The sequence below is a fragment of the Paroedura picta genome, chromosome 12 (assembly GCF_049243985.1).
Source record: "Paroedura picta isolate Pp20150507F chromosome 12, Ppicta_v3.0, whole genome shotgun sequence".
Classification (NCBI taxonomy): domain Eukaryota; kingdom Metazoa; phylum Chordata; class Lepidosauria; order Squamata; family Gekkonidae; genus Paroedura; species Paroedura picta.
This window is the reverse complement of record NC_135380.1, coordinates 33,690,613-33,716,585: the sequence shown is the minus strand read 5'-3', so window position 1 is coordinate 33,716,585 and position 25,973 is coordinate 33,690,613. Positions and strand designations below refer to the sequence as shown.

At 43.7% G+C, this 25,973-nt stretch overlaps 1 protein-coding gene across 6 annotated transcripts in view; it reads right to left on the bottom strand.

Annotated features, from left to right (window-relative positions):
- RALGPS1 (Ral GEF with PH domain and SH3 binding motif 1) overlaps positions 1–25,973 on the bottom strand; it is a 240,587-nt gene that overhangs the window by 141,532 nt on the left and 73,082 nt on the right. For all 6 annotated transcript variants that reach the window (XM_077307095.1, XM_077307096.1, XM_077307097.1 and 3 more), the window contains exon 9: positions 9,194–9,320. In XM_077307095.1, the coding sequence (XP_077163210.1) occupies positions 9,194–9,320 (127 nt within the window). The remainder of the gene's footprint in view (positions 1–9,193; positions 9,321–25,973) is intronic.

Genomic DNA, 25,973 nt, shown 5'->3' with positions numbered 1-25,973 from the left:
TTCACTTAACATACTAGAAGGTGGATGGGTGACTGCAGCTCCAATTAGTATTTGATGATGATAGGTCATTTGTCTTCAGACAAAGGCTTGAAGGGGGGAGGGGAAAAATGGCCCCAGATATGGTGAAAGTATCAGCAGCATTTTCAAAAATAATGGGTTAAGAGAGGCATTAACAGCGTCCATTCAGCTGTAAGAGAGCCACAAAAATAATTTGAAAATAACTTATTGGTATTTTTTAGCTATTCTTTTAGCAGGATATAGATTTAAGGCTTTTTTGTTGTTGATGTTGTTGTTGTTTTGCAGGGCTATTTGAAATGGCCAAACCCATGAAATCCCCAAAAGATTAGGGGTTTTCAGGATGGTCAGAAAGTCGATTAAACACCTTCTGGATGATCTCACCATTTAGAGGTGTTTAACAGACTTTGTTATGTTGTTATGTGCGAAGTCGTGTCCGACCCATCGCGACCCCATGGACAATGATCCTCCAGGCCTTCCTGTCCTCTACCATTCCCCGGAGTCCATTTAAGTTTGCACCTACTGCTTCAGTGACTCCATCCAGCCACCTCATTTTCTGTCGTCCCCTTCTTCTTTTGCCCTCGATCGCTCCCAGCATTAGGCTCTTCTCCAGGGAGTCCTTCCTTCTCATGAGGTGGCCAAAATATTTGAGTTTCATCTTCAGGATCTGGCCTTCTAAAGAGCAGTCAGGGCTGATCTCCTCTAGGACTGACCGGTTTGTTCGCCTTGCAGTCCAAGGGACTCGCAAGAGTCTTCTCCAGCACCAAAGTTCAAAAGCCTCAATTCTTTGACGCTCGGCCTTCCTTATGGTCCAACTTTCGCAGCCATACATTGCAACTGGGAAGACCATAGCCTTGACTAAACGCACTTTTGTTGACAGGGTGATGTCTCTGCTTTTTAGGATGCTGTCTAGATTTGCCATAGCTTTCCTCCCCAGCAGCAAGCGTCTTTTAATTTCTTTGCTGCAGTCCCCATCTGCAGTGATCTTGGAGCCCAGGAAAATAAAATCTGTCACTATCTCCATTTCTTCCCCTTCTATTTGCCAGGAATTGAGAGGGCCGGATGCCATGATCTTTGTTTTCTTGATGTTGAGTTTCAAGCCAACTTTTGCACTCTCCTCCTTCACCCGCATCAACAGGCTCTTTAGTTCCTCTTCACTTTCTGCCATTAGAGTGGTATCATCTGCATATCTGAGGTTGTTGATATTTCTCCCTGCAATCTTGATCCCAATTTGTGACTCCTCTAATCCCGCATTTCTCATGATGTGCTCTGCATACAAGTTAAATAGGCAAGGCGACAGTATACAGCCTTGCCGAACTCCTTTCTCAATTTTGAACCAGTCAGTGATTCCATGTTCAGTTCTCACTGTTGCTTCTTGACCTGCATATAAATTTCTCAAGAGACAAATAAGATGCTCTGGTATTCCCATCTCTTTAAGAACTTGCCACAATTTGTTGTGCTCCACACAATCAAAGGCTTTTGCATAGTCAATGAAGCAGAAGTAGACGTTCTTCTGGTACTCCCTAGCTTTCTCCATGATCCAGCGTATGTTGGCAATTTGATCTCTAGTTCCTCTGCCTCTTCGAAATCCTGCCTGTACTTCTGGAAGTTCTCGGTCCACATATTGCTGGAGCCTAGCTTGTAGGATTTTGAGCATAACTTTGCTAGCATGAGAAATTAGTGCAATGGTGCGGTAGTTTGAACATTCTTTGGCATTGCCCTTCTTTGGGATTGGAATGTAAACTGACCTTTTCCAATCCTGTGGCCATTGTTGAGTTTTCCAAATTTGCTGGCATATTGAGTGTAGCACTTTTACTGCATCGTCCTTTAAGATTTTGAATAGTTCAACTGGAATGCTGTCACTACCACTAGCTTTATTGTTGCTCAGACTTTCTAAGGCCCATTTGACTTCACATTCCAGGATGTCTGGCTCCAGGTCAGTAACTACCCCATTGTGGTCATCAGGGATGTTAAGCTCGCTCTTGTATAGTTCTTCTGTATAATTTTGCCACCTTTGTTTAATCTCTTCTGCTTCTGTGAGGTCCCTACCATTTTGGTCCCTTATCATACCCATCTTTGCATGAAACGTTCTCTTCATATCTCCAATTTTCTTGAAAAGATCTCTGGTCCTCCCCATTCTATTGTTTTCTTCTATTTGTTTGCACTGTTCATTTAAGAAGGCATTCTTATCTCTTCTAGCTTTTCTCTGGAATTCTGCATTCAATTGGGTGTATCTTTCTCTTTCTCCCTTGCCTTTCACTTCCCTTCTCTCCTTAGCTATTTGTAAAGCTTCCTCAGACAACCATTTTGATTTCTTGCATTTCTTTTTCTTTGGGATGGTTTTAGTTGCTACCTCTTGTACAATGTTGCGAACCTCCGTCCATAGTTCTTCAGGCACTCTGTCTATCAGATCTAATTCCTTAAATCTATTTGTCACCTCCACTGTGTATTCGTCGGGGATATCATTTAGTTCATACCTGAGTGGCCTAGTGCTTTTCCCTACTTTCTTCAATTTAAGCCTAAATTTTGCAACAAGAAGCTCATGATCTGAACCACAATCAGCTCCTGGTCTTGTTTTTATTGACTGGATAGAACTTTTCCATCTTTGGCTGCAGAGCACATAGTCAATCTGATTTCTGTGTTGACCGTCTGGTGATGTCCATGTGTAGAGTCGTCTCTTGGGTTGCTGGAAAAGAGTGTTTGCTATGACCATTGTATTCTCTTGACAAAATTCTACCAGCCTGTGCCCTGCTTCATTTTGTACTCCAAGGCCAAACTTGCCTGTTATCCCGGTTATCTTTTGGCTTCCTACTTTAGCATTCCAATCCCCCATGATGATAAGCACATCATTTTTGGGCGTTGCTTCTAGAAGGTGTTGTAGGGCTTCATAGAACTGATCAACTTCATCCTCTTCAGCAGCAGTGGTTGGGGCGTAGACCTGGATCACTGTGATGTTGAATGGTTTGCCTTGGATTCGAACTGAGATCATTCTGTCATTTTGGGGATTGTATCCCAAGACTGCTTTTCCTACTCTCTTATTGATTATGAAGGCTACTCCATTTCTTCTGCGAGATTCTTGTCCACAGTAGTATACCTGATGGTCATCTGAATTAAATTCACCCATTCCTGTCCATTTTAGTTCACTGATTCCTAAAATGTCAATGTTCAGTCTTCTCATTTCTTGTTTAACCACGTCCAGCTTGCCTTGATTCATGGATCTGACGTTCCAGGTTCCTATGGAATAAAAATCTTTACAGCATCGGACTGTCTTTTCGCCACCAGTTACTTCCACAACTGAGCGTCCTTTCGGCTTTGGCCCAGCCGCTTCATTCATTCTGGCGCTACTCGTACTAGCCGTCTGCTCATCCCCAGTAGCATATTGGACACCTTCCGACCTGAGGGGCTCATCTTCCAGCGTCATATCGTTATGCCTATTGGAACTGTCCATAGAGTTTTCATGGCAAAGATACTGGAGTGGTTTGCCATTTCCTTCTCCAGTGGATCACCTTTTGTCAGAGCTCTCAGCTATGACCTGTCCGTCTTGGGTGGCCCTGCACGGCATAGCTCATAGCTTCACTGAACTACGCAAGCCCCCTTGCCACAACAAGGCAGCGATCCTTGAAGGGGGGTTTAACAGACTGTGAGCCCTTTAAATGCCTTCGGAGTACACTAGCAGCTTGGAAAAGGCATTTAAAGGGACGGTGATGTCTTTTCCCCCCTCAACTGAAACTCCATTTGGTATACTTGAATCTGAAAAATACCATTTTGGGGTTGCTTTTTTTGCACACCTCTATTCAGCATGCAATGCAAGGCAGGAGAGATTCAACTTGGGAGGGGGGTTCAGGCTGGCTAGAAAAGTAGTTCTGATTTCACAATGCACTGAAGTAGACAGATTTATGGAGGAAAGCTGATGATGTCTTTTTTTTGGAAAGAGTTCACAGGACAAAACATGGTGCTGCTGAGGCGAGGGTGTCGGTTCCTGCATTCCACTGCTTTGCAAACTCTCTCCATCAAATCTAGTAACCGCTCTGCCTTAAATGCTGGTGATTTTCTATGTTACCAAAACACAGGGAAATTAAGGTTATGAACAATTAAGGTTATTTTACTTTACAGACGTCTCAGACGTATATGAGCCAACTGGATTTGCCAAAAGCCGAGCCGCAGATCACCTTTTTGCAATCAAAAGAAGCAAAGGGCTGCAGTAGTAACAACAGAAGGAGATCTGACTCCTTCCCCCGCCAAGCAGATAGCAAAGTACATATTTACTAGCAAAGCTGTCAAAATGAAAAAAGACACCTCTAAATCTGGCTCCAGCTGAGTCTTGTGGAGAAAATAGCCTGTAAAAGTAGTGGGAAGTATCTGAAGAAAGGCATATCCAAAAGGCATACCTTTATCCTTATTGCTAAAGGACCAAACTATGCATTACATGTTTAGGGATCACCACAGGGACACATGGAGTCATATGGCAGCTGTGAGTTCCTTGTGGGTATACAATTGTAAAGAGCTGCAAGGGCCCAATTCAAACTAGGACAACACACCAGGGGATAAGGGGCTTCAGCCACGCTCCTGTACCATTCTCTCAAACTGAAATGGCTCCAGGTGGCATTATTTGCCCTATCTGGGGGACTGCCCATACACTGAATGCTTGGTATACCACCCCTGATGACCATTTCAGGTCAGAAAAATAGTACAGGGAGAAAGCCAGAGCTCCTCATCTTGCCCATGCTGTGGTCCCAAAACAAATCAGGTGTCTGCAGCACTTCAGACTTGAATTCCCAAGAAGAACTTACAGGTGGCATCTTGCTGCTGGTCTCCAGGAAGGGGGGGGGGGTCCACATATTATATAGAAACCGTACTTTGGGCTCAAAGGTCCATAATTACTGAGAAGGAAAAGGGGGCTTTTGCAATGTTCACCTGTTTGTCTTGAGAACATGGTTATGGATGCAACAAATAAAAGTATGCATGCACATAGGTGTTCTATAATCTAAAAGTAACTATCTAAAGTCCAATGCTTTCCATGGGAGTTATGGAAGAATTGTGGTTTTGTATATATTCATGGAGGTGTAGCAGCAACAAAAATAATTAAAGCAGCGACTGAAGTAACCAATGCTTTATTTACCACATGTGATGACGCTGATATCTAGAGTTTTTGCCAGATACTATATGTTCTAGATCAGGGGTAGTCAAACTGCGAATGCTGGCAGGGGCTCCTGGGAATTGTAGTTCATGGACATCTGGAAGGATGTAGTTTGACTCCCCCTGTTCTAAATGGTAAGATTATGAATACATTTCGATATGCTGAGATGGTTCTTTTATTTTTCAATGTGACTTTATTATATATATATAATAATAACCTTGAAATGACCTATGATAACAGCTAGCATGATCATGATCCAACATAACGTCACAGGGAATATATAACTGAGACAGATAGATGGTCTAAGGAATTAAAAGTTATGGGATTTGGAAGAGGTTCTGGAATCTTTTAAAAAGACCTCAAAAACCACTGTTTCCTCAAGCCACAAAAATTGTGCTGCGTCCAACTAAAAACCAACCTCATAATCTTGAATATTCATCTAGAGCTTCTCCTCCCTCCATTTCTTCTTCCAAACATAAAAATTACAGGCAGAGAAGACCCTAGAAATATGGAAATTTCCTTTGATGTTAAAGCACTTCATTAGTTCCAGCACTGTTTCTTTTCCACAGTATGCCACCCCCAAGTTCAACTCCCACCAAGTTCCACCATGCCTTCCTAGCAGCTCTTTTACTAGCTGTGTCCTTTTAAAACAGGGGTAGTCAAACTGCGGCCCTCCAGATGTCCATGGATTCGCTGGCAGGGGCTCATGGGAATTGTAGTCCACAGACATCTGGAGGATGACAGTTTGACTACCCCTGGCCTAAGGCAACCAGGGCCTTCTCTGGAGAAGGGATCTTGCAACCTTCCCTTGGGAGGTTCCCACCACCCAGGAGGGCTGGAGCCTATCTCACCCTGAGCTCCTCCCCCTGGTGGAGCTGGTTTCCTCCATCCCCATTGGAGCATGTGTTCTCCTCCCTTCCCTAAGTCCCCAGGAAGGGTCAGCAATTGCAGCCTCTCTGTTTTAAAATTTCAGATAAGATGACTGCCCTCAGGACAGGCGGGGGAAGAAGTTTTCTACATGTGTGTGCGCTTTTTAAATCGCATTTTAAAACAAATTGCAACATTTGTGAAGGTTCTTGCAAGCAATCCATCCGTTCTTCTTGAGGTCATTGTCTGTTAACAGATTCTCCTGAACGGTGCAAGAACACCTTTACATGCTGGTGGAACAGCAATTACCTACAAGGCTAATGTGCTGGAATAGGAAGAGTGCATGGAATAGGAAGAGCACACAACCATAAGAAATGGAGCTATAACACTGATACAGAAGAAAGGAAAGGTAGCAGCAAAGAAAGAACTTGCAAACCAAGAGTCACCAGAAAACTATGAGCCCTATTGGCTGAGTAAAAGGTCATGCGCAATTTAACAGAAGGTGATTGAGAGAACAGGCATCACGAGATCTTCTGTGCCAAACATGTAGAACAGTGGAAAGAAAAATGATCTTCACCTGTAAACCGAGCCTACTGCATCAGCTGGTGTCCTGATGTCAGTCCCCATTGGGGTCATGTATTAAATGTATCATGTTGTTTGGGGTTCAGTGGGTCTTTCTTGCTGAGTAGAAAGAGAGAGCTTTTTGCAGCCTTCCCCTGTTTGTCTGGAGCTCATGGTGACTGCTGCAACAAATAATGTCAGCATGGTATGGTAGCAAGAGTGCTGGGCTAGGATCTGGGAGACTAAGATTTGAATCCATACCTTGTCATGGAAGCCACCCACACTCAGCCTAACCTACTGCACAGGGTTGTTGTAAGGATAAATTGCAGAAGAAGAGAACCAGGTGAGCTGCTCTGGTCCCCGTGGGACACAAAGGAAATACATAAATCCCAATTGTTCCACGTTGGCCTCTTTCTCATAAAGATGTCACATTTTAGGAAGTCTTCCCCCATTTTCTTTTTGACCTTCAGATAGACCTGTACCATTGACACTGAGGTTCAAATGACACACTTGGATGTTCCAAAATAAGCACACTGTCTCCAAAATAACCAATGAAGAAAATACTATAGAAAGAAAATTAGCAAGATGGACAAAGAAACAGCATGAATCCATGTTCCTCATATTTCTTTTGCCCAAGTCCTGACAATTTGTATCTAGTTAAGAGGAGAAAGTTTGATGTACCTCTAATCCTCCACAAACACAACCAGTTTATACCTGGCACTTCAATCTAGTGATATCTTACAATCTGAAATACACAGCAAGTGCACACACAACCGAGCCAGATATAATGAATGTGGATCCCACACACACAAACACAAGACAGCAACCCCCCAAAATCATGAGAGTATACTCAACTTTCACAAATTAGTGAATAGCTCAATGTTTGAAGAGGATCTTACCATTAAGCATGCCCAGCTTTTTGATATGAGGAGAGCAAAAAGATTTTCCGAATACTTTTTCAGAAAAGTCACAAAGTAAATACCGAAACACATGTCATGGGACTGAAGCCAAAGCCTACATTAACAGAATAAACAGTAAAAGCCCAAATGAAATGAGCTAATGAAGAACCTCTTGCCTGCATTCAAATAATAAACTCTGAGGAGGTCTATGAACATATGGAAGTACATTATTTTTACATTTCTGTGCTCTAGAGCAGGGGTGGCCAAACTGTGGTTGCCCAGATGTTCATGGCTTACAATGCCCATGAGCCCCTGCCAGCATGTGCCAGCCCCTGCTCTAGAGGTCTGCAGTTTTAGGAGGTATCTGACCACTGAAATCAATATCTTTCCAGTTTGGGGGAACAGCAACATTCATTAATGAAGCCTGGATAGGTGGGAAGGGGGGCTGTTTTTAATAATCCTATAGAAGCATCCTACATTGCAGAGACTGCACTGGGAGTTTATGATAAATTCGAGCTGCAATTGTAACATCTTCATAAAGTAGGTTCCTATGTCATGTCATAATATACTATGTATATCCCTGCAATTTCTATAATATAGATAAATCACAAGTATTTGATTTCACACATCATATATCATTTGGTAGAATTTGCAGAGTTAACATAAGGACCCATTATGCACGGGGGTTTTAGCGCACATTCGGGGTGGAATGGCGGCGACTAAAATCACGGATAACGCACGGAGCCGGCTGCAACCGGCTGCAGCTTCGGTGCATGCCGCCGAAAAAGCCGCGTCAGTGAAACGCGGAAGAAAGCGCAGCTTCCGGGTGAGCGGGGCGCAACCAGAAGCGGCGCCCGGATCGGCGCGTGCATAATCGGTTACTCTGGGTTTTGCCGCCGTCGCGCCCCGCCCCGTGTATAACCGGTATGCGTCGCGTCTTCCCCCTCCGCGTTTTCCATGTGACCCGAAATCGCCGTTTCGGCGGCCGTGCATAATGGGCCAAGCTGAGGAAACTGCAAGCATCGAAGAAACAGGAGAAACAACTGGCCATTTTTGGATTTTTTGGCGGCATACGTTGACTCTGCACCTGGTTGCCGCCTGCAGCATGCATAATTGGTGATTTTAGCCGCCGCCATTCCACCCCGAATGCGGACCTTCCACTCCATGCATAATGGGCCACAGGGAGAATTACTTTTATCCTGTTCTAGACAGATGATGGCAGAAATAAGTTCTTTCCCCCATTCAGGATGTTTGAAAGCTTTCTCCGTTTTTGGGAGTATAAAACACAGCAATATTTAGAGACAGGCTACTGGGTATAGTCGATTCAAATACATTTTCTTTCAGGAAAACTTGGCAAACTGGCTTTGGTTCACACTGCTCACCATATATAGGGCAAATGGGAATTTTCCATCAGGTCAAAGCAGCTAGTGACCTTGGAGAGCTTTGAAGGGAGGAGGGACTCTGGTATAGCTCCATCATGAGAGAACCTCTGTGTTAGGATAAAGGACCTATTCTGCTGTGCCGATTTCACATTCTCCACCGCTCAGAAATGGAGGCTTACACCTCATCGCATGGCAGGAGAGCAACAGCCGCATTCTCAACTGGAGGGATATTTCGTACACAGCCTTAACTGTACCAGACTGGTTTAACATGTGGTTGGGATCCAGTATGTGTCTTAGAACCAGCAAAGATATTTTATTGAACTCACACTTACCTAAATAAGGAATACAGGGGACCATCTTTAAACTTCTGATGTATTCCCGCATCCTCTTATAATTATCTTCCTTAGACATTAAATAGTCCAGTTTCTCAAAGGTGGTCTTGTCTTTGCGATTCAGAAGCTGAAAACAGAAAGAAGTCAAAAAAAGCTATTAAAATCCTCCAGTAAGTTGACGGAACACAAGAAGCCTTTCTGAGTAGATTAGTTTTAGATAAAAATTGCTTTTTTGCGTTTGCCTTTGAATCGAAACTTAAATAGTCTACACTGCCAGACTTTTCATAGAATTGCCGAAACAAGGAACAATTTTTTAATTTTACTATTTATTAATGTAAGCATACAAAACATTCTATAATAATGTACTGGTGTTGTTCTCCAGCCTTCATTCATCTTCTGTCCCTCAGTTCCCTGCCACTTCCACAGGTTCATAAAACATGGTTTCAAGCTGTTTGCAGCACAAAATGCCAAGAAGCAGCAGGGGTAGTGCAGACAGGAAAACACCTGGCCTATTTGAATCAGAGGCAAATCCAAAGTGATACACACCAAGTTAAACTGTTATGCAAAGTATCTCAGCAAATTAATCAAGGTGCTATTGACACAATAGACTTTTGTTAACAGTAGCATCTCGGGAACAAGGGCACCAGTTTACCTCTGCCTTCGCTATTCTCTTCTCACAAGAATAAAAAACAGATATTGGTTTCTGGAGCTTCGCTGTTTGGTTCCTCTGCCAAGATTACTTCTGACAAAACCTTTGCTTGCTCCGAGACTTTTCATTATTTGGATCTTTCCTCACATCTGGATGTTTTCCTCGGTCACATTCTCTGCACTCCACCCCAAAGTGCCCTGTGAACTCACCTGAACTCTCCCTCTCAAGTTCAAGAAACACAATTTCCCCCTGCATTCTGCTTTTTCAGTGTGCATTACTGCTGGCACCCCCCCCCCCCCAGGCCAGGGATCCCCAACATGGGGCCCATGAGGCCCTAGCACCCCCCAACAACTCTCTCGGCTCCTACCAAGTGTTTTTGAAAACAGGCAAGACTAGGTGGGGTGCCTGCTCAGAAGGGGTTCTGCTTGGCCCCTGGAGTTGTGAGAGGCTGTGCAGATTTGTTACAACATTGCTTTTGTAGCAGCTACTGCCTGAGCACAAGGATCTTCATTGTGTGACTGAAGTTAAGACATAGTAGCCATTTTGTGGCTGTGTCTACCACCCTGTGTCAGAATTCCAAAAGTGCTGGCAGGCTCAAAAAGGCTGCCCTAGACTGTGGTTACAGAAGCTTCCCCCTCCTTTTATTCCCTGCTTCTCTACAACATTACCTGGGCTTCTATATTCATAACTATTGAACTGGTATCCCATGATTGCCAGAAGGAGCACGGGACTTTTGAAATGATGGCAACCATGTATTTTCCCTATAATACATCCAGCCTTCTTTTTACAATGTTATGATGTTATAACATCGCTGCATATGAAAAAAGGAGGTTCAATCGTTGACAAAATATATGAGGACACATTTGGAGTGCTTCATAATTACTGAATTGGGTATACAGTTCCACAGTTGCCATCCATTTTCACAGGTGGCAACTAAGGAGGAGCAGGGGCCCTTACAAGTGGTGGTCACCATGCTATTCCCCACAATACATCCAACTGTCATGAGGAAGAAGAAGAGTTGGTTCTTATACCCGAAGGAATATACCCTTCTTATACCCGAAGGAGTCTCAAAGTGGTTTACAATTGCCTTCCCTTTCCCCTCCCCACAACAGACACACCGCTGGCCGCGCCTCGCCCTCGGTCGGCCCCGTTGCCTTATATGGCCGCTGCCTCGTTGAGTGCCCCTGCCCGCCTGCTGCCCCTTCTGCTCTGCTGCTGTCTGCTTGCGGGACTTGCCGGCTGTCCCCACCCCACGGCTCTTCCGTCACTGGCCGCCGCACCGCTGCCACATGGCAGCAGCAGCGCGTCCCGCCTTATGGCCCCAAAATTCTGGCCACCTTATCCTAACCACTACACCAAGTTGCCTCTTCACACCAAGCTGACAAAATCAGCGAGCTGCCTCTTCCTCTGAAGATGAGGAAACAGAAGAATCAGGAGCTGCACCAGTGTAATGCCTGTCGCAGCAGCCGGATTTTGAGGCAGAACCAGCAAAAGCTTCAGGCAATGAAGGTTGTTCTTTCTGGCAAGAGACAAAGGGAATGAAATCAGTTTGTCTCTTACCTCCAGGGTCTCCTCAGCCAGCAGAGCACTGCAGACAAAAGTTAAGATTTACAGCTCAGGAAAGACTCCCGAGCACCAGACTATTAGCACCACACTGCTCAGTCTTGACTCCTGACATTGAGTTGGTGCAAGACCAAGGACTCAAAAAATTAAGAACACCTGCATCTCAATAATTAAAGTAATAAAAGCAGAGAGGTGGGCTGCTGTTGTTGGAGCAACTTTTGCAAGCTACTGCTCTGCACTTCAAGATGCTTGGTAAAACAGAGTATTGTCTGTGTCTTGTTAATAATTGTGTTTATTTTTCAGAGACAGATCTTTCCTGATACCTGCCTTGCTGGTGTATGTTGGAACTCTGATCCTCCCTGCTTCTTTGGACAGAACATCTGGCTCCCAAATTTGTTGTGGACTGGTTAACTAATTCTGCTTTGTTTATTATTACCTTGTGATTGCCTCAAGGCCTCCTGGAAACTCCCAGGCAGAGTAAAAGCCTGAGTATTAGCCTGAGCTTGACCAATGATTTATTACCTTGCCTATGTGAGACTGGAGACTGTATCAGCAGCTACCCAGCATAGCCTTAAAAACAACACCAACCCCTTTTATGATAGTAGGCTTCAAAGCCCGCTCATAACGGCGGGCTTTGAAAGGGGGCCTGCGGCGGTGGGCCCCGCACCCTCCGGGGACCCCCCCGCATGGGACCCCCTGCCTGCCCACTTGCCCCCCTCCCTGCTGAGTCCCTGGCTTCCCAGCGGGGGAACCTCCACCGCCCAGGCCACTCCACGCTGAACCCAAGCCATTTGGGTAATGGGCCAATTGGAAGGCGCTTTACGCCTTCCGATTGGCCCCTCATCCGAATGGCTGGAACTCTTGTCAGTTCGGGTGAAGGGCCAATCTGGCTCCGCCCCTTTCTCCGCCCACTTAGGGCTTAGCGAATTATGAAGACCACTGCTTCCAGTGGTCACAGATAATGTTACTGCACATGCATAAAAAAAGGAGGTACTGTCTTTGGTGAAGTACCTGACAACACAGCTGCATAACTCCTTTTTAAAGCATGCGTGGGAGAGTCGGATCTGAATCCAAGAAAAAAAAATCCCTGAAATAAATGCCCTTTTACAGATGGGGTGCGGTAAAGTTAGAGCATCAGCCTGGGATTCATCTCCGCTGAGAAACAGCAGCAAAACTGAGGTGTGGAAAAGGTCAAGGAGTTCATTGCTCAGGCTACGACCATGTTGGTAATAGAACCCTCAGCTTTCCTCTTTACTCTCCATCCCCAATCTCCCTAATTCCTATTAAGAAAACATTTCACAGTGTACATATGCCTGTGGGCAGAAGAAAGCATGTGATATATGTGTCTTTTTTGTGGGGATACTAGCATTCAGCACTATTGACATGGTTTGTATTATTCTGACAGCTTCAATATATTTATATCCTGCTCAATACACTCTTTTTAAGATATCGGATCACAGTGGTGTTTCAGGGCTTTCCCAAGAATTTTGTCCCTGTGTTAAAACAATCCAATGGAATGTATTTGTTCATCAACCTCTATATGCCACGTTAGAAGCTCAGCCTGCAGCTCCTTTAAAAAAAGGAGGGAGAGACGGTGGAAGAAAAGTTTCTTTCTTGTGCTTGGCTTGTATTAGAATGGAAACTGGGAAATGGGCTTCATTTACATGGACAAATGCCTAGCACACATATCTTCCCAACCACATATGGTAATAATGGGCCAGACTGGTCCTTTAGTATAAACAAAAAAGCAACTGGCTGCTGCTCACACATTTGCATTTGTTTGGTTGCTTCACCTTCTGTCTTCTCATCCCAACTATTCCTTCTTGTTTTCTGTTTCCCATTCGCTCTTTCCTGGATGAGCACCATGAACTCTATGGCTTCAGATAACTCCACACTCAAAGTATACCTTGCCCTAATGTTCAGCATACTCATTTATTTTCCCACACGGAATCCAACCTGCTCATACGTGATCCAAATACTATGATTTTCTGGTATGGGGCCTGACAGGATCTTGATTCTAGAAACACCCAAAATATGATTGCCATAATCTCATCTGTCCTTGGCAGTTATATATATATGTATATATATATAGCTGCTGAGAGCTACCATGGCCCCCCAGACTAAGATCCTTGCCCCCCCTCACATTTAAAAGAATCAACTCAAGATGCTTGATTTGAATAGGTATACTTAATAAATCCCAACAGTGCCTTGCTAGAATATTATATTTTCTCTTCTCGGTAGCCTTGCTCCTATGGAAAGATACCAAAAGTTTTCTAACTTTGTTTATGATAATATATACTACACATTAGGCTACTAATCTAGCATATATTAGAGTGCAGGAGATGGACAGGATGCATTACTCTTGCTGTGAGACACACTTAACACAGCACATGATGTTTAGTGGGAGACTATGGTGATAGAAAGAGCCTCTTGTGGCACAGAGTGGTAAGGCAGCAGACATGCAGTCTGAAAGCTCTGCCCATGAGGCTGGGAGTTCAATCCCAGCAGCCGGCTCAAGGTTGACTCAGCCTTCCATCCTTCCGAGGTCGGTAAAATGAGTACCCAGCTTGCTGGAGGGTAAATGGTAATGACTGGGGAAGGCACTGGCAAACCACCCCGTATTGAGTCTGCCATGAAAACGATGGGGGGCGTCACCCCAAGGGTCAGACATGACTCAGTGCTAGCACAGGGGATACCTTTACCTTTACCTATGGTGATAGGCTTGGCCACAGTGATCCATGCAATGGTTTCTTCCAGATTAGACTTCTGTAACTTGCTCTATGCAGGCCTTCCCTTGTCTCTGCCCTGGAAATTGCAATTGGTGCAGAATGTGGCTGCTAGGGTCCTCACGAGATCACCTTGGAGGGCCCATGTCCAGCCTCTGCTGAGGCAGCTGCACTGGTTACCCAATAGCTTCCGGATCATGTTCAAGGTATTGGAAGCAGGAAAAAGGGAGAGGCGGAAAAGAAGAAATAATGGGGGAAGGGGAAATGAGATCAACCTCCCTGCAAGTCCTTGTGGGTTCCCACTCGTATGGACTAATAATATGGGAAACGTGGGTGGGTGAGAGAGAGAAGTTCTGCTGTAAGGTTCCATTGCAGGTTGCATGCTATAAATCCATGTATACAAGTTCTGCAGTGACTGGCATCACACGTGTCAATTTTAACTGGCTATACTTCATGGAATTCCCTTTGCTATGCAGTTTCCAAAACCAGTAATGCAATCCCATGCAGAGTTGTTTCAGTCAAACTGATTTAAATGTGTTAAGTCTGGAGTAGCTGTGCATGACTGCATTGTAAGGAACTCAGATGCCTCAAGAGCAGCTGCAAGGGTCCTCGCCTACTTCCCAGATGCCCAACCTAAGTTTTTAGAAACACTTGTAGCCCAGAAAATTATTTAAGCTATTTTGTTTTCAGCTTTGAGACTGGTTGCACACGTGCTTAAAACATGTGAAAAATCCCATGTGCTCCTAGTTATGCATACACATAAAAGCAGTGCAGAATAATGAGCCCGGATATAAACAGGGCTGGGAAGCAAACAATGCCTGCTTGTAGTTAACATTACTGCCAAACCTCCATTGGCAAGGGGCTGAAGTTGCCACAATTAAGATACATTTTACAAGAAAGCTGACTTGAGATTTTTGAAGTGTTAAAACTTCAACAGCTAATCAAAAGAAAAATAGTACTTCGCATCAACAAGCAAAAGTGCTCTTATTTTCAAGGCAAGTGTTTTTTCTCTTAACTTAATCGGGAGAATCTCAGAATATCATAAGCCAATACTCCTAGCTATTATACGCAAGACAACAACTTGCAAAAATATATGTTTATTTTCAATTCATTTGTGTTCTTTAAAAGGTAAAATAAGGATATCCAGTCTACTATCAGTTTGTAAGAAGCTCTTTCTTCCCTCTGAAACCCACCTAAAATCATAGAATCATAGAGTTGGAAGGGACATCACGGGTCATCTAGTCCAACCCCCTGCACTATGCAGGACACTCACAACCCTATCACTCATCCACTATAACCCGCCACCCCCTTGAGCCTTCACAGAATTAGCCTCTCCATCAGATGGCTATCTAGCCTCTGTTTAAATATTTCCAAAAATGGGAGAACCTACCATCTCCCGAGGAAGCCTGTTCCACTGAGAAACCGCTCTGTCAGGAACTACTTCCTGATGTTTAGACGGAATTTCATCCCATTGGTTCTGGTCCATCCCTCCGGGGCAAGAGAGAACAACTCTGCTCCATCCTCTATATGGAAGCCTTTTAAATACTTGAAGATGGTTATCAAATCCCCTCTCAGTCGTCTCCTCTCTAGGCTAAACAAACCAAGCTCCCCAACCTTTCTTCATACGTCTTGGTCTCCAAACCCCTCACTATCTTTGTTGTCCTCCTCTGGACATGTTCCAGTTTGTCTACATCCCTCTTCAACTGGGGTGCCCAAAACTGAACACAGTACTCCAAGTGAGGCCAAACCAAGAGCAGAGTAAAGCAAACCAATTTGTATGAATGCAACAGTTGTGGCTTGCAATCGCTCACATATTCAAGCAAGCTTTATAATACAGAGAGGAAATGTTGCAGCTTGTTCGTCTTCCATGCAGTCATACTGAGGGCACAACAGCACCACAGCCTGAATGGCTGCTGAACCAGTATTCAAGATCCATTCAATTTATTCATAAAATCCTTGGATTTGTACCTTTGACTGGGGACACTACAATTCTCCAGTCAAGAATACATATAGCCCTTTACTACAGTTCCTGGGATAATTTGGGGGAAGCTATAATTGTTAAATAGGAACAAAATAAATGTACATTAACAGTTCACATATGCCCCAAGTGTATACAGAGGGGAAAGCGAACATTTTGCCAGAGTACTCCTATGGCACATGACATAGAATAACTGAAAAAATAAGTAGGATGCCACAACTAGACTTTTAATATGTTTACCTCCTGTGAAAAGCAAGGGGGATAAAACAACAACTCTGGAGATAACAGTCACAAAGTTCCTGAAGTACTGCTACATAGGTCAGGACAAACCAGCACATTCTGCTATTTCATGTGACATAAGCTGCACATGTTCAAAGTAGAGTCCAAAAGCAACTGTGATGTAGCATTTTTTCTTAAGAACAACCAAAATAATATGGTGTGCAACAAGCTTTGAAGTTCCCTAGAACTCTTAAGCTGAATGATTTGGACAAAAGCAGGTAGGGAGAGAAATGGTTTCTAGCTACAATATCAACGCCTGCTATCTGCATCCTAAGCAAGTTTTTAGCAGATAAACCATTGTGGATGAAGTAGGTATCAGAGTTGCATCTTTGCCTGGACAGAAGAAACAAATCACGGGAAAACATAAAACCCAGCAGTAAATAAAATGCCTCACTAACATCAGATGGAGCACATAGGGTCCTACATGAAATACTAAATCTTTCGGCAATTACTTGCCGTTTCATTAGGAATCTTGACCTGTCTTAAATCTTACGATGACATAGGATAACTTATTTTTTCTACAGACAAGCTTTGTTATGTACTACCAAGTAATTTTCAGTGGCAAATATTTACCATTGATCATTTATGTAGACAGAGACAAGGATCATGAATGAGGTATATTGGAAAGCTTTTTTAGAAACCACAGGTTGACAAGATTTTGGAGTATTTTGTGCATCTTCAAGTGTGTGAGATAAGAAGAAAAGCGAAGCCTGTGGTTTTGGCAGCCTTGCTCACAAGTGGTAGCAATCAGAGAACTTGTGTCTTATTGCAGGTTGCTGCAAACCAGAAGACAAAGCAAATCAATTCAGGAAGGGGTGGGATTATAGAAGGATGCAGACAAAGTCTGAGATGGGGCGAAAAATGTTATAACTTCTGCCAAAGAATAAGCTGTCATATACTCCACGCTACAAAAATCCAGCAGAATAAAAATTTAGCCGCTGTATTCCGCTTCTTAATTCTTTGTCACTGTCCAAACTGCCTTTATTTCACTTTTCTATTGTACACTGAAGCCTCGTGTACCCTTCATTTTGGCCTTCACAGTTATCACCTCTTCCAGACAATAAATATACAACTTCCTTGAAGCTATAGATTATCATCAGAAAAGAAATAAAAATGCAGGCAACTTTATAAAGCTTTTAAGTGGGCCAAGTCACATATTAATGTTAAGACCACGTTCTTCTTGCAGGCATTGAGTTAGTAAGGTGCTTAAATCTTCTCCGGTAATAAAATGTAAAAACGCATGGATCTCAATTATAGCAGTGGTCCCCAACCTTTTTATCACCGGGGACCGGTCAACGCTTGACAATTTTACTGAGGCCCGGTGGGGGGGTAGTCTTTTGCTGAGGGACGTCACCACTGCCTGAGCCCCTGCTCTGCTTGCTTTCCCGCTGGTGCCCCTGACTTCCCGTTGCCCGCTGGGGGCGCTGCCAGCAGTAGGGGAGCCCCAGCCATGGCAGCCACTGGAGAGCACCAAAGGTGAGCCAGCGGCAGAGTGGCAGAGCAGCCCCTGAGGCAGCAGCCAGGGACGACAAGGAGGAGCCACGGCCCAGTACCGACTGATCCACGGACCGGCACCGGTCCCCGGACCGGGGGTTGGGGACCACTAAATTATAGTATCTATAATCCTGACCACAGCATTTACAACAGCTGAGACATGTGAGATATTGACTCATATTTTTTATTCAAATATGGCCACAGAATAATGACCTCCGCCCAAACAAAGATTTTCTTGTATTTCATTCAGAAGCAGAAATTCTGCTCATTTTCCTCTACGTCAGGGGTAGTCAAACTGCCTCCCTCCAGATATCCATGGACTACAGTTCGCTGGCAGGGGCTCATGGGAATTGTAGTCCATGGACATCTGGAGGGCTGCAGTTTGACTACCCCTGCTCTGCGTGGTCAATTAGGCCTTAAACACAAATAAACATTTGCTTGATTGTTTGCTGCATCTTCTGTTATGTTCTATTCAATGTATGATGGGTACAGAAGATCCAAGAATCAAGACAGAAGGCATTCTAGGTGGGACTGCCCTTGAAGAATCTTCATCTTTCAATTATTTGCTAATTTACAACTGTAGAAAAACGTACAGAAAACATAAGCAAATTCTCTACTGTAGTGCCAGATCTGCCAGATTCAATGGCAGCATCCTCTCCCCTCACAGCCGATGTAGGAGAGTGAGGCCTATAGGGAACTACTGCTGAATGAAGATGCAAGGAAGCCCAATGAAGGCAGGGATATAAATGCATATCCCAGGGATGAGCAAAGTTGTCACCCTACACCTCTAGATAACCTGGAGATACCATGTATGGGTGCCATGGCCATCTCATAGGTGGCTGAAGCTGAGATCACGAAACTGTTGTGCTATTTACTCTAGTTCGGAGTCGTGTATGACTTGACCAGCCACTTCTACTTCCCCATCCAAAATCAAAATTGGGGATAGAGTCCTAGGCTTTTCTTGAAGAGTTGGAGTAGGTGAAGGAGTGCAAAGAGGAGCATGTTGTTGAGACACAGATTTGTATTTCTCCTTATCCTTGGACTTAGTCTTTGCCCCCTTAGCTGATGGTTTGGAAGCGATGCAGTGAACCAGAGGAGATTACAACCTGGATCAGACCCACTGAGACATGGATCCAGAAGGTGAAGTTGACTGCATAAATTCTGAGGACTTGGCAATGGACAATTTTTCTGGGGCTCACTTAAACAACAATTCCAAAGCTCTGGTGCCTTTCTCTCACAATACAGCTTTTTGATGCCATATTCCCCCTCCCTGAGCTTTAGGGATAAAGTGTTGGCAGGCCTTACACATGGAAACATTTTGCTCGTCACCCAGACAAAACAGACATAGATTGTGTTCGTCGGTTAGGATCATCTTCACCCCAAAACCGATGAATTTTTTGAAAAGAGCTTTCTGAGCCATGGTACAAACTCAGAAGTCAGAAGCACCCCAGCCAACTGGGGATGCAACTCTTCACCATGTGAAAAAAAACTGGAAACTGTTTAAAAAAACAATCTTATCCTTCAGCAGCAAAACAGGAACTGAGGGTAGAGGTGCTGTTGCAAGGAAGCATGTGGTCCCCGGGAGGGAACAAGTTTTGGTTCTGGTTCTGGTGCACAGCATCCTCAAAGACTTTTACCTGTAAAAACCTCTCCGGTGGCAGAGCTGCTCATGCACCGCCTCCCCATGTGGGACTGCACAGAAGATAGATGATGAACTCCAGTCTGCTCTCCTGCTGTAGCTCATTGGAATACCCTTTGCTTTGCACACAGAAGGTCCGGGGATCAATCCCCAGCATCTCCAGTTACAAGGATCAGACAATAGATGACAGACCTTGGCCTGAAACCCTGGAGAGCTGCTGTCAGTCTGAGTAGACAATGCTGACCTTGACTGACCAATGGTCTGAGGCAGTTTCATGTTTTCATGCATTTCCAACATAAAATGTAGGAATCTCCTATCAGTTAACATGGAACAAGTCCATTTATAGTCTATTTTCCATGCTTAGTTTTTACACACACACACAGCATTACTGAGCAACAGCCTGCATTGTGTTCCATGGTCATTTGGCACTCTATGCAGAGGAAAATTTGATGTCGAGCCTCCCTGTCCCTCCACCTCCTTCTCCCAACTCTCTCAATTTCTCCTCTTCATTCTTGACCTCACAACTCATCTATGAAGGAGTCACAACACTCTGGCAGGTTGCAACTTATGGGTTAACCGCAGTAACAAAAACAGGTGTAGATTAATTTGCTGTTCAAACATGATCTTTTAAAAATCCCATTTCTGTCCATAGTATTTTCAAAATCTCCATGGCTAAACCACCAGGCACCACCCTTCACTCCTTTACTCCCCTGTAATCCATACTTGCTTGGTTTCCATCACCACCCCTCTCTCTCATTGGAGCACAGAGACTCCAGCACTCTCTGGCTCACATTCAGAGATGTAAGCATCATCCTATCGCTCCCCTTCATTAAAGATGACTGAGTCAGGCATGGAAAAGGTACAGAAATCAGACTTCCGCCATTTAAGTTAAATTATGACCTGTGAGCCATTTCCTGCACTACAAACTAGCAAAGTTCCCCAATTCTGTTCTTTCCAGACCAGGGCCTTGCTCTTTGTTCCATCTTTTTAAAAAAATGGCTCAGGAGGTATTCAAAGCAGCCCGGGGGGTCCATGGAACATAAACTAAGCAAAGGAGAAGCAGGGAGTTGCTCTTAACTGTCTTGTCTCAGTCCTTGAAGGACATTTACCTAGGGACTCCATCCCATATTTCATGGGATAGTGGGAGAAATCCAAATCCTGCAAACAAAAGTAATGGAACTTTTCTGAAGTCTTATACCCCCAAGGAGAAAGTTCCTGTTAAAACAAATTCACAGCAGGCCTAAGAGGACGATGCTTTCTCAAATACATAATCTTCCCTTGCCTGCTTTCTGTGGGTCATTTTTTTCCTTTCTTGCACAAATTGAAGGGATACTTTTGCATAGGTTAAACTCTAGGTAGGTCTTCCAAGCTTTAGTGTCAGCTGTTATCTCTTTGTTTTCCTCTCCCTCTTCCATTTGCATTTGAAATGCATCAAATTGCTTTGTTCCTATAAGAAGAGTCAAACTGAGCTGTGTTTCATAGTCTCAGTTACTGTGAACTTTGAGTGGAAATGTTGGGGCACACGGCATTTCTTCACAGTCTACAAAACGTGTTTTAAAATACATCTGCTAGACATGTGCAGCTGCAAGGTAAATTAAGCCAACCTTTCGGTCATGTTTTTTATCCATACTTCTTAATATAAACCCAACATTTATTGCACATTAGTGAAAACTGATCAAGTGCTCTATACATTTAAACATCCTGTTCTTGCAGAAGTGTCAACTCAACAAAATAACATCTGTGAACTTTCTAACAGCAAAAAGAAGACACCTGCAGCAGGACAACACAGTGCTGCTTCTGTGACGGATGAGAACAGGTAGCATAAATTTGAAGAAAACCATATACAGGTCAAAGGGCATATGGATGGTGTGATTGGCAGAAATTGCTGGAGGGGTTCTGGCCAGGCAGGAAGGCAAAGGGCAGGAGCTGGATGGATATGAGTCCAGGAGACATGGATAGAATCCATGGAAAGAATCAAGGCAGCAAAGAGGTCAGGTACTGAAGTGCACAGATTTGGACTACTTAGCTAAAGGGCAATCCAGGTTTCTAGTCCCAAAGTACTATCATAATACACTTATTAATATATCACCATGCACTTCAGTCATTAGCTTCCCCACACCCCTGAGAAAAATACTACGTAAATGTGGGTCATTCCAAAATGCAACATGCAAAACCTATGGAAAATGTAAGAGTGTTCATTGTACAAAATATGCTGTGCCTCTTTATTCTTTATAATTTAGGCAATTACACACTGGATTCCAGATGTTAAGAAAGGACCTCATCTTATTATGTTTGGAAGCATATATTCTCTCCCTTAAAAAGCCCATGTCATAAGAATGGAATGTTTCCGAAGATCAAAATTTAGCTGAGACGAGCCCATGCCGTGCTGCAAACTCTTTCCAAAAGCTGTTATCAAAGTCGCTTGGCTTCTCCTTCTAACACGTTGTCAAATTCAAGGCTGAAATGATTCAGAGATGTTGGTTCTTATTAAGAGCAGTTATTTTCCCTCATTCATGTGCATTAGCATGTGAGGAGGGTCAGGAGTGGCCTCCTGCACAGAAAGCCTCTCCGGATAGCAACCTGAGACCTGGTTCCCATGCAAATATCAGCTGGAAAGCAGGGGTGCTGAGCCCACTCTCATGCCACTTATTTACATGGAAGGCTAGGAAACTGCATATGCCTATGGCTACAAAACCAAATACATTAGTGAATCTCTGCAAATTTCAATTGCTTGCTACGTGGCCAGTAAGAAATCATCCTTTGATTGTATGAAATAGCTGCATTTGTTTCACTCTTAAGTGAACATGATCTTCATACACAGTGATAGCAAACCAAATGTGAAAGTTCTTTCCACAGAGACTTGTGATGTCTTGGAAAATAATTTCAGATAGTCTAAAAACTTGCAATCTGAGCTTCATGGACCAAGACAAGCAGTAGCCATGAAACCTTGCAGAGGAACCATTGCGTCTATCTCTCTTCCTCTCCACACAGAGTCTTAGAGTTGGAAGGTCCCTTAAGAGATTATCTGTTTCAATTCCTGGCTCTGTGCAAGGAATCCAAAATGACAGCATTCCTGACAGATTGCTGTTCAGCCTCTGCCTGAAATTCTTTGGCAAGACAAAACTCACTGATACCCCCCCCCCGAACGTCCTTTCACTGCTGAATTGCTCTTATCAACAGAAAGTTATCAACCAAGTCTTTACAGAAAAAGGAAGTTACTGCTAGCTCAAATGATATCTAGGTCTTCAGATCTTATTAGAGGACTATGAGAGTGTCAACAAACTTGACTTCAATATTGGCCAAGGCTAGCTTGATCTTGTCAGATCTTGGAAGCTAAGGCCCTGATTGGTATACGGATGGAACCACTGAGGAAATCTAGCGTTGCTACACAGAGGCAGGCAATGGCAAAGCACCTCTGCTCATCTGTCGCCTTGAAAACCCTATGGGGTTGCCATAAGTTGGCTGCACTTGATGGCATCTCCCGCCACCTTGTGAGTCATTCTTTAATTCAGCTTCTACCACTCTCCTGATGCTTTCTGGGTGTGCCAGTCATCAGTGACTGTCATTCCAGGTACAGTGTCCCCTGGAGGGACAAAGAGACAATATAAATTAGACCTAACGGCCGACAGTTGCAGTGGTACTGACTTCATTTTAGTCAAGGCATCAAAATCAACATGTGTTTCTGCAAAACTCTGAAACTAACTGGCCTCTGTCATTCCAATGGAGGAGCACTCGTTTTTGTTTCCTTTCTTGCCCAGAAGTTAAACCTATACATACTAGCCTTGGCATTCAGCACAGAGATGTCATGAGAGAAGACCTTTAGAATCGTGGCTGGAATATCTTGTTCTTTTCCACTTCTCGTTTTATTTTATAACATCTAGCCTGTGGGAGGAAAGCATCAAGTCGTGACCTATTTACAGCAATGCCATAGGGTTTTCAAGGCAAGAGACATTCCAAGAAGGTTGACCATTGCCTTCCTCTGTATAGCGACCTTGGAATTCCTGGATGGTTTCCCATCCAACTGCTAACCAGGACCAACCCTGCTTAGCTTCTGAAATGTGATGAGATCAGGCTAGACTAGGCCATCCGGGTCGGGGCACACCTAGTCTCAGAAACTCAAAAGCTCTTGCACACATTTTGGATTACTGGATCTGGTCACAATAACAATATTATGCAGCTTTTGGGATTCTGATTATGGACCAATCTGGCTGCAAACAACTTTTGCCTACTTGTGAGGTTAGTCTGAGGGAAAGAGTTCACAGTTAATCTTACCAAAGAGAGCTCCAGTACAAATGTTTTGACATGCCACATCAGCTCTATAGTGTTTACGAATGGTGTTATTACACTGCTTTTCCCCTTCTCCCTCACTCAGCAAAATGGCAGAATCATTTTCTAGCATCTGGAAACATTTCAACACTGTAAGTCCTTCTCAGAAGGGAAAAGTGTTGCATGAAAGTGTGCAAATGTTGTAAAATGAATCACACACTTTCAATGCTTCCACAGAATGACTTAACTTATTATATTTCTGAACATGTTCTCTGGAGAGCACTTTGGTCAAGTAACACCAACCATCTGAGGATCCCTGGCTCTAAAGAAAAAGAAGAAGATGAAGAAGGAGAAGGAGAAGAAAACTTGGTTCTTATATGTCACTTTCCTCTACCAGAAGAATAACAAATGTCCAGTAAACACGGAAACATCTTTTATGAATGAAAGCGAGGTAGATGAGATGAGAAAGTGAGGTAGTTTTGTGCTAGTAGCACAAAACATTAATCAGTTCAGGAACCTTCTATGTCTTCTATAGCATTTACATTGCAAAGTGTCTGTCTGACCTGCTTCATCATGTAATATCAATGACAACAGTATCCCAAAAAGCCCTAAGCACAACTTCCGTTTGCAGCTAAAATTGCACCTAGCCTGATCTTGTCAGATCTCAGAAGCTAAGCAGGGCTGACTCTCGCTACCATTTGGATGGAAGACCTCCAAGGAATACCAAGATCATGACACAAAGGCAGGCAACAGCAAACCACCTCTAAATGATTCTTGCCATGAGGTTCACCATACGTCAGCAGTGATTTTACCGCCAAAGATCATTTTATTTATTTTTAGACTTGTTTCCTGCCACTCCCACCAGGCCAGTTTGTGGTGGGTTATACGGTAAAAACTCACATACATAAAAATCCCCATCAAAAACACAACCAAAATTAATACTAATACAAAAATAGAGAAAATCAACATGGTGGTAACAATAAGCCCTCTCCTATAACTGAACGACTACCAGCAGGGGCGATGATGTTCCCAGGCGTGGTGGCGTATCTTCCTTAGGGGGAGCGGCATCCGATCTTCTCCCAGTACTGGCCTCATCCATAGACCTGGCAGAAGAGCTCCATCTTACAGGCCCTGCGGAACACTGGAAGCTCCTGCAGGGCCCATAGCTCTTCCTGGAGCTCATCAAAAACACTGCCCAACTTCTTGCAGGAGCTAGATGGGATATCATTGTTCATCCATAAAACAGATATTGGTAGATACTATTTAACATATTAAGGCTAATTATAATAATTTCCACAGGAAATATTACTTTGTGGAAAACCTTTTACAGAATATGAATGTGAATATGAAAAGGTCACTGTAGACACACTTCATAGTAACTTCAGAGTATATATCAGTAATAAAATGTGTGAAATCCTAGAAAAGATAGGTAGTGGAAACCTTTTTGCTTTGCAGACTGACAGTGCAAGTCGTATGAAAGTAGTATAGGGCATCAAATATCCACATATTACTGGAATAGGATGTGCTTCTTAATTATTTCATATCACTGGACACACTAGAAAAGATCTACGATAGAACAAAGAAGATATAAAATATGAACAAATCTATCCATATAGCTGCAGTCTTTAAGAAGAAGGAAGAACACTAAGAATAAGATGGCATCACAAGGTTTGTAGTAAAATTAAATGGGGTAATATGAAGAAGAAGAAGAGTTGGTTCTTATAGGCTGCTTTTCTCTACCCAAAGGTGTCTCAATGACCATTTACGCACTGGATGTTTCATGCCGGGCTGCAGGTTGGAGTGTTAGTCATGGCAGATTGTCCCGCCTCTTCCTGCACCCGCATGGGGGAGCATTTGGCCCAGTGCATCTCATCCGCCCCCAATTTGTGCTCCTGCATGGGAGCTGGGACACTGAATTTCCCAGTGCATAAACGGTAAAAGCAGCTTACAGTCGCCTTCCCTTTCCTCTCCCCACATATGGAAAATTCATTTAAAAGTTTGGTAAAAATACACTAAGAAGTTCTTTAAGAAACAGTTGTAACTAAAGAGAATGATGAAGTGTTTGAAACACTTCTTGATGAAGCCATCTTTTGGGTTTAGTTGCAGAACTCCATGAGGAGCCTACAGCCAATCTGTTTAGCCGTTGTGGTATCTGAACCAGACAGCTCACTGCTGTAAGACAGCCC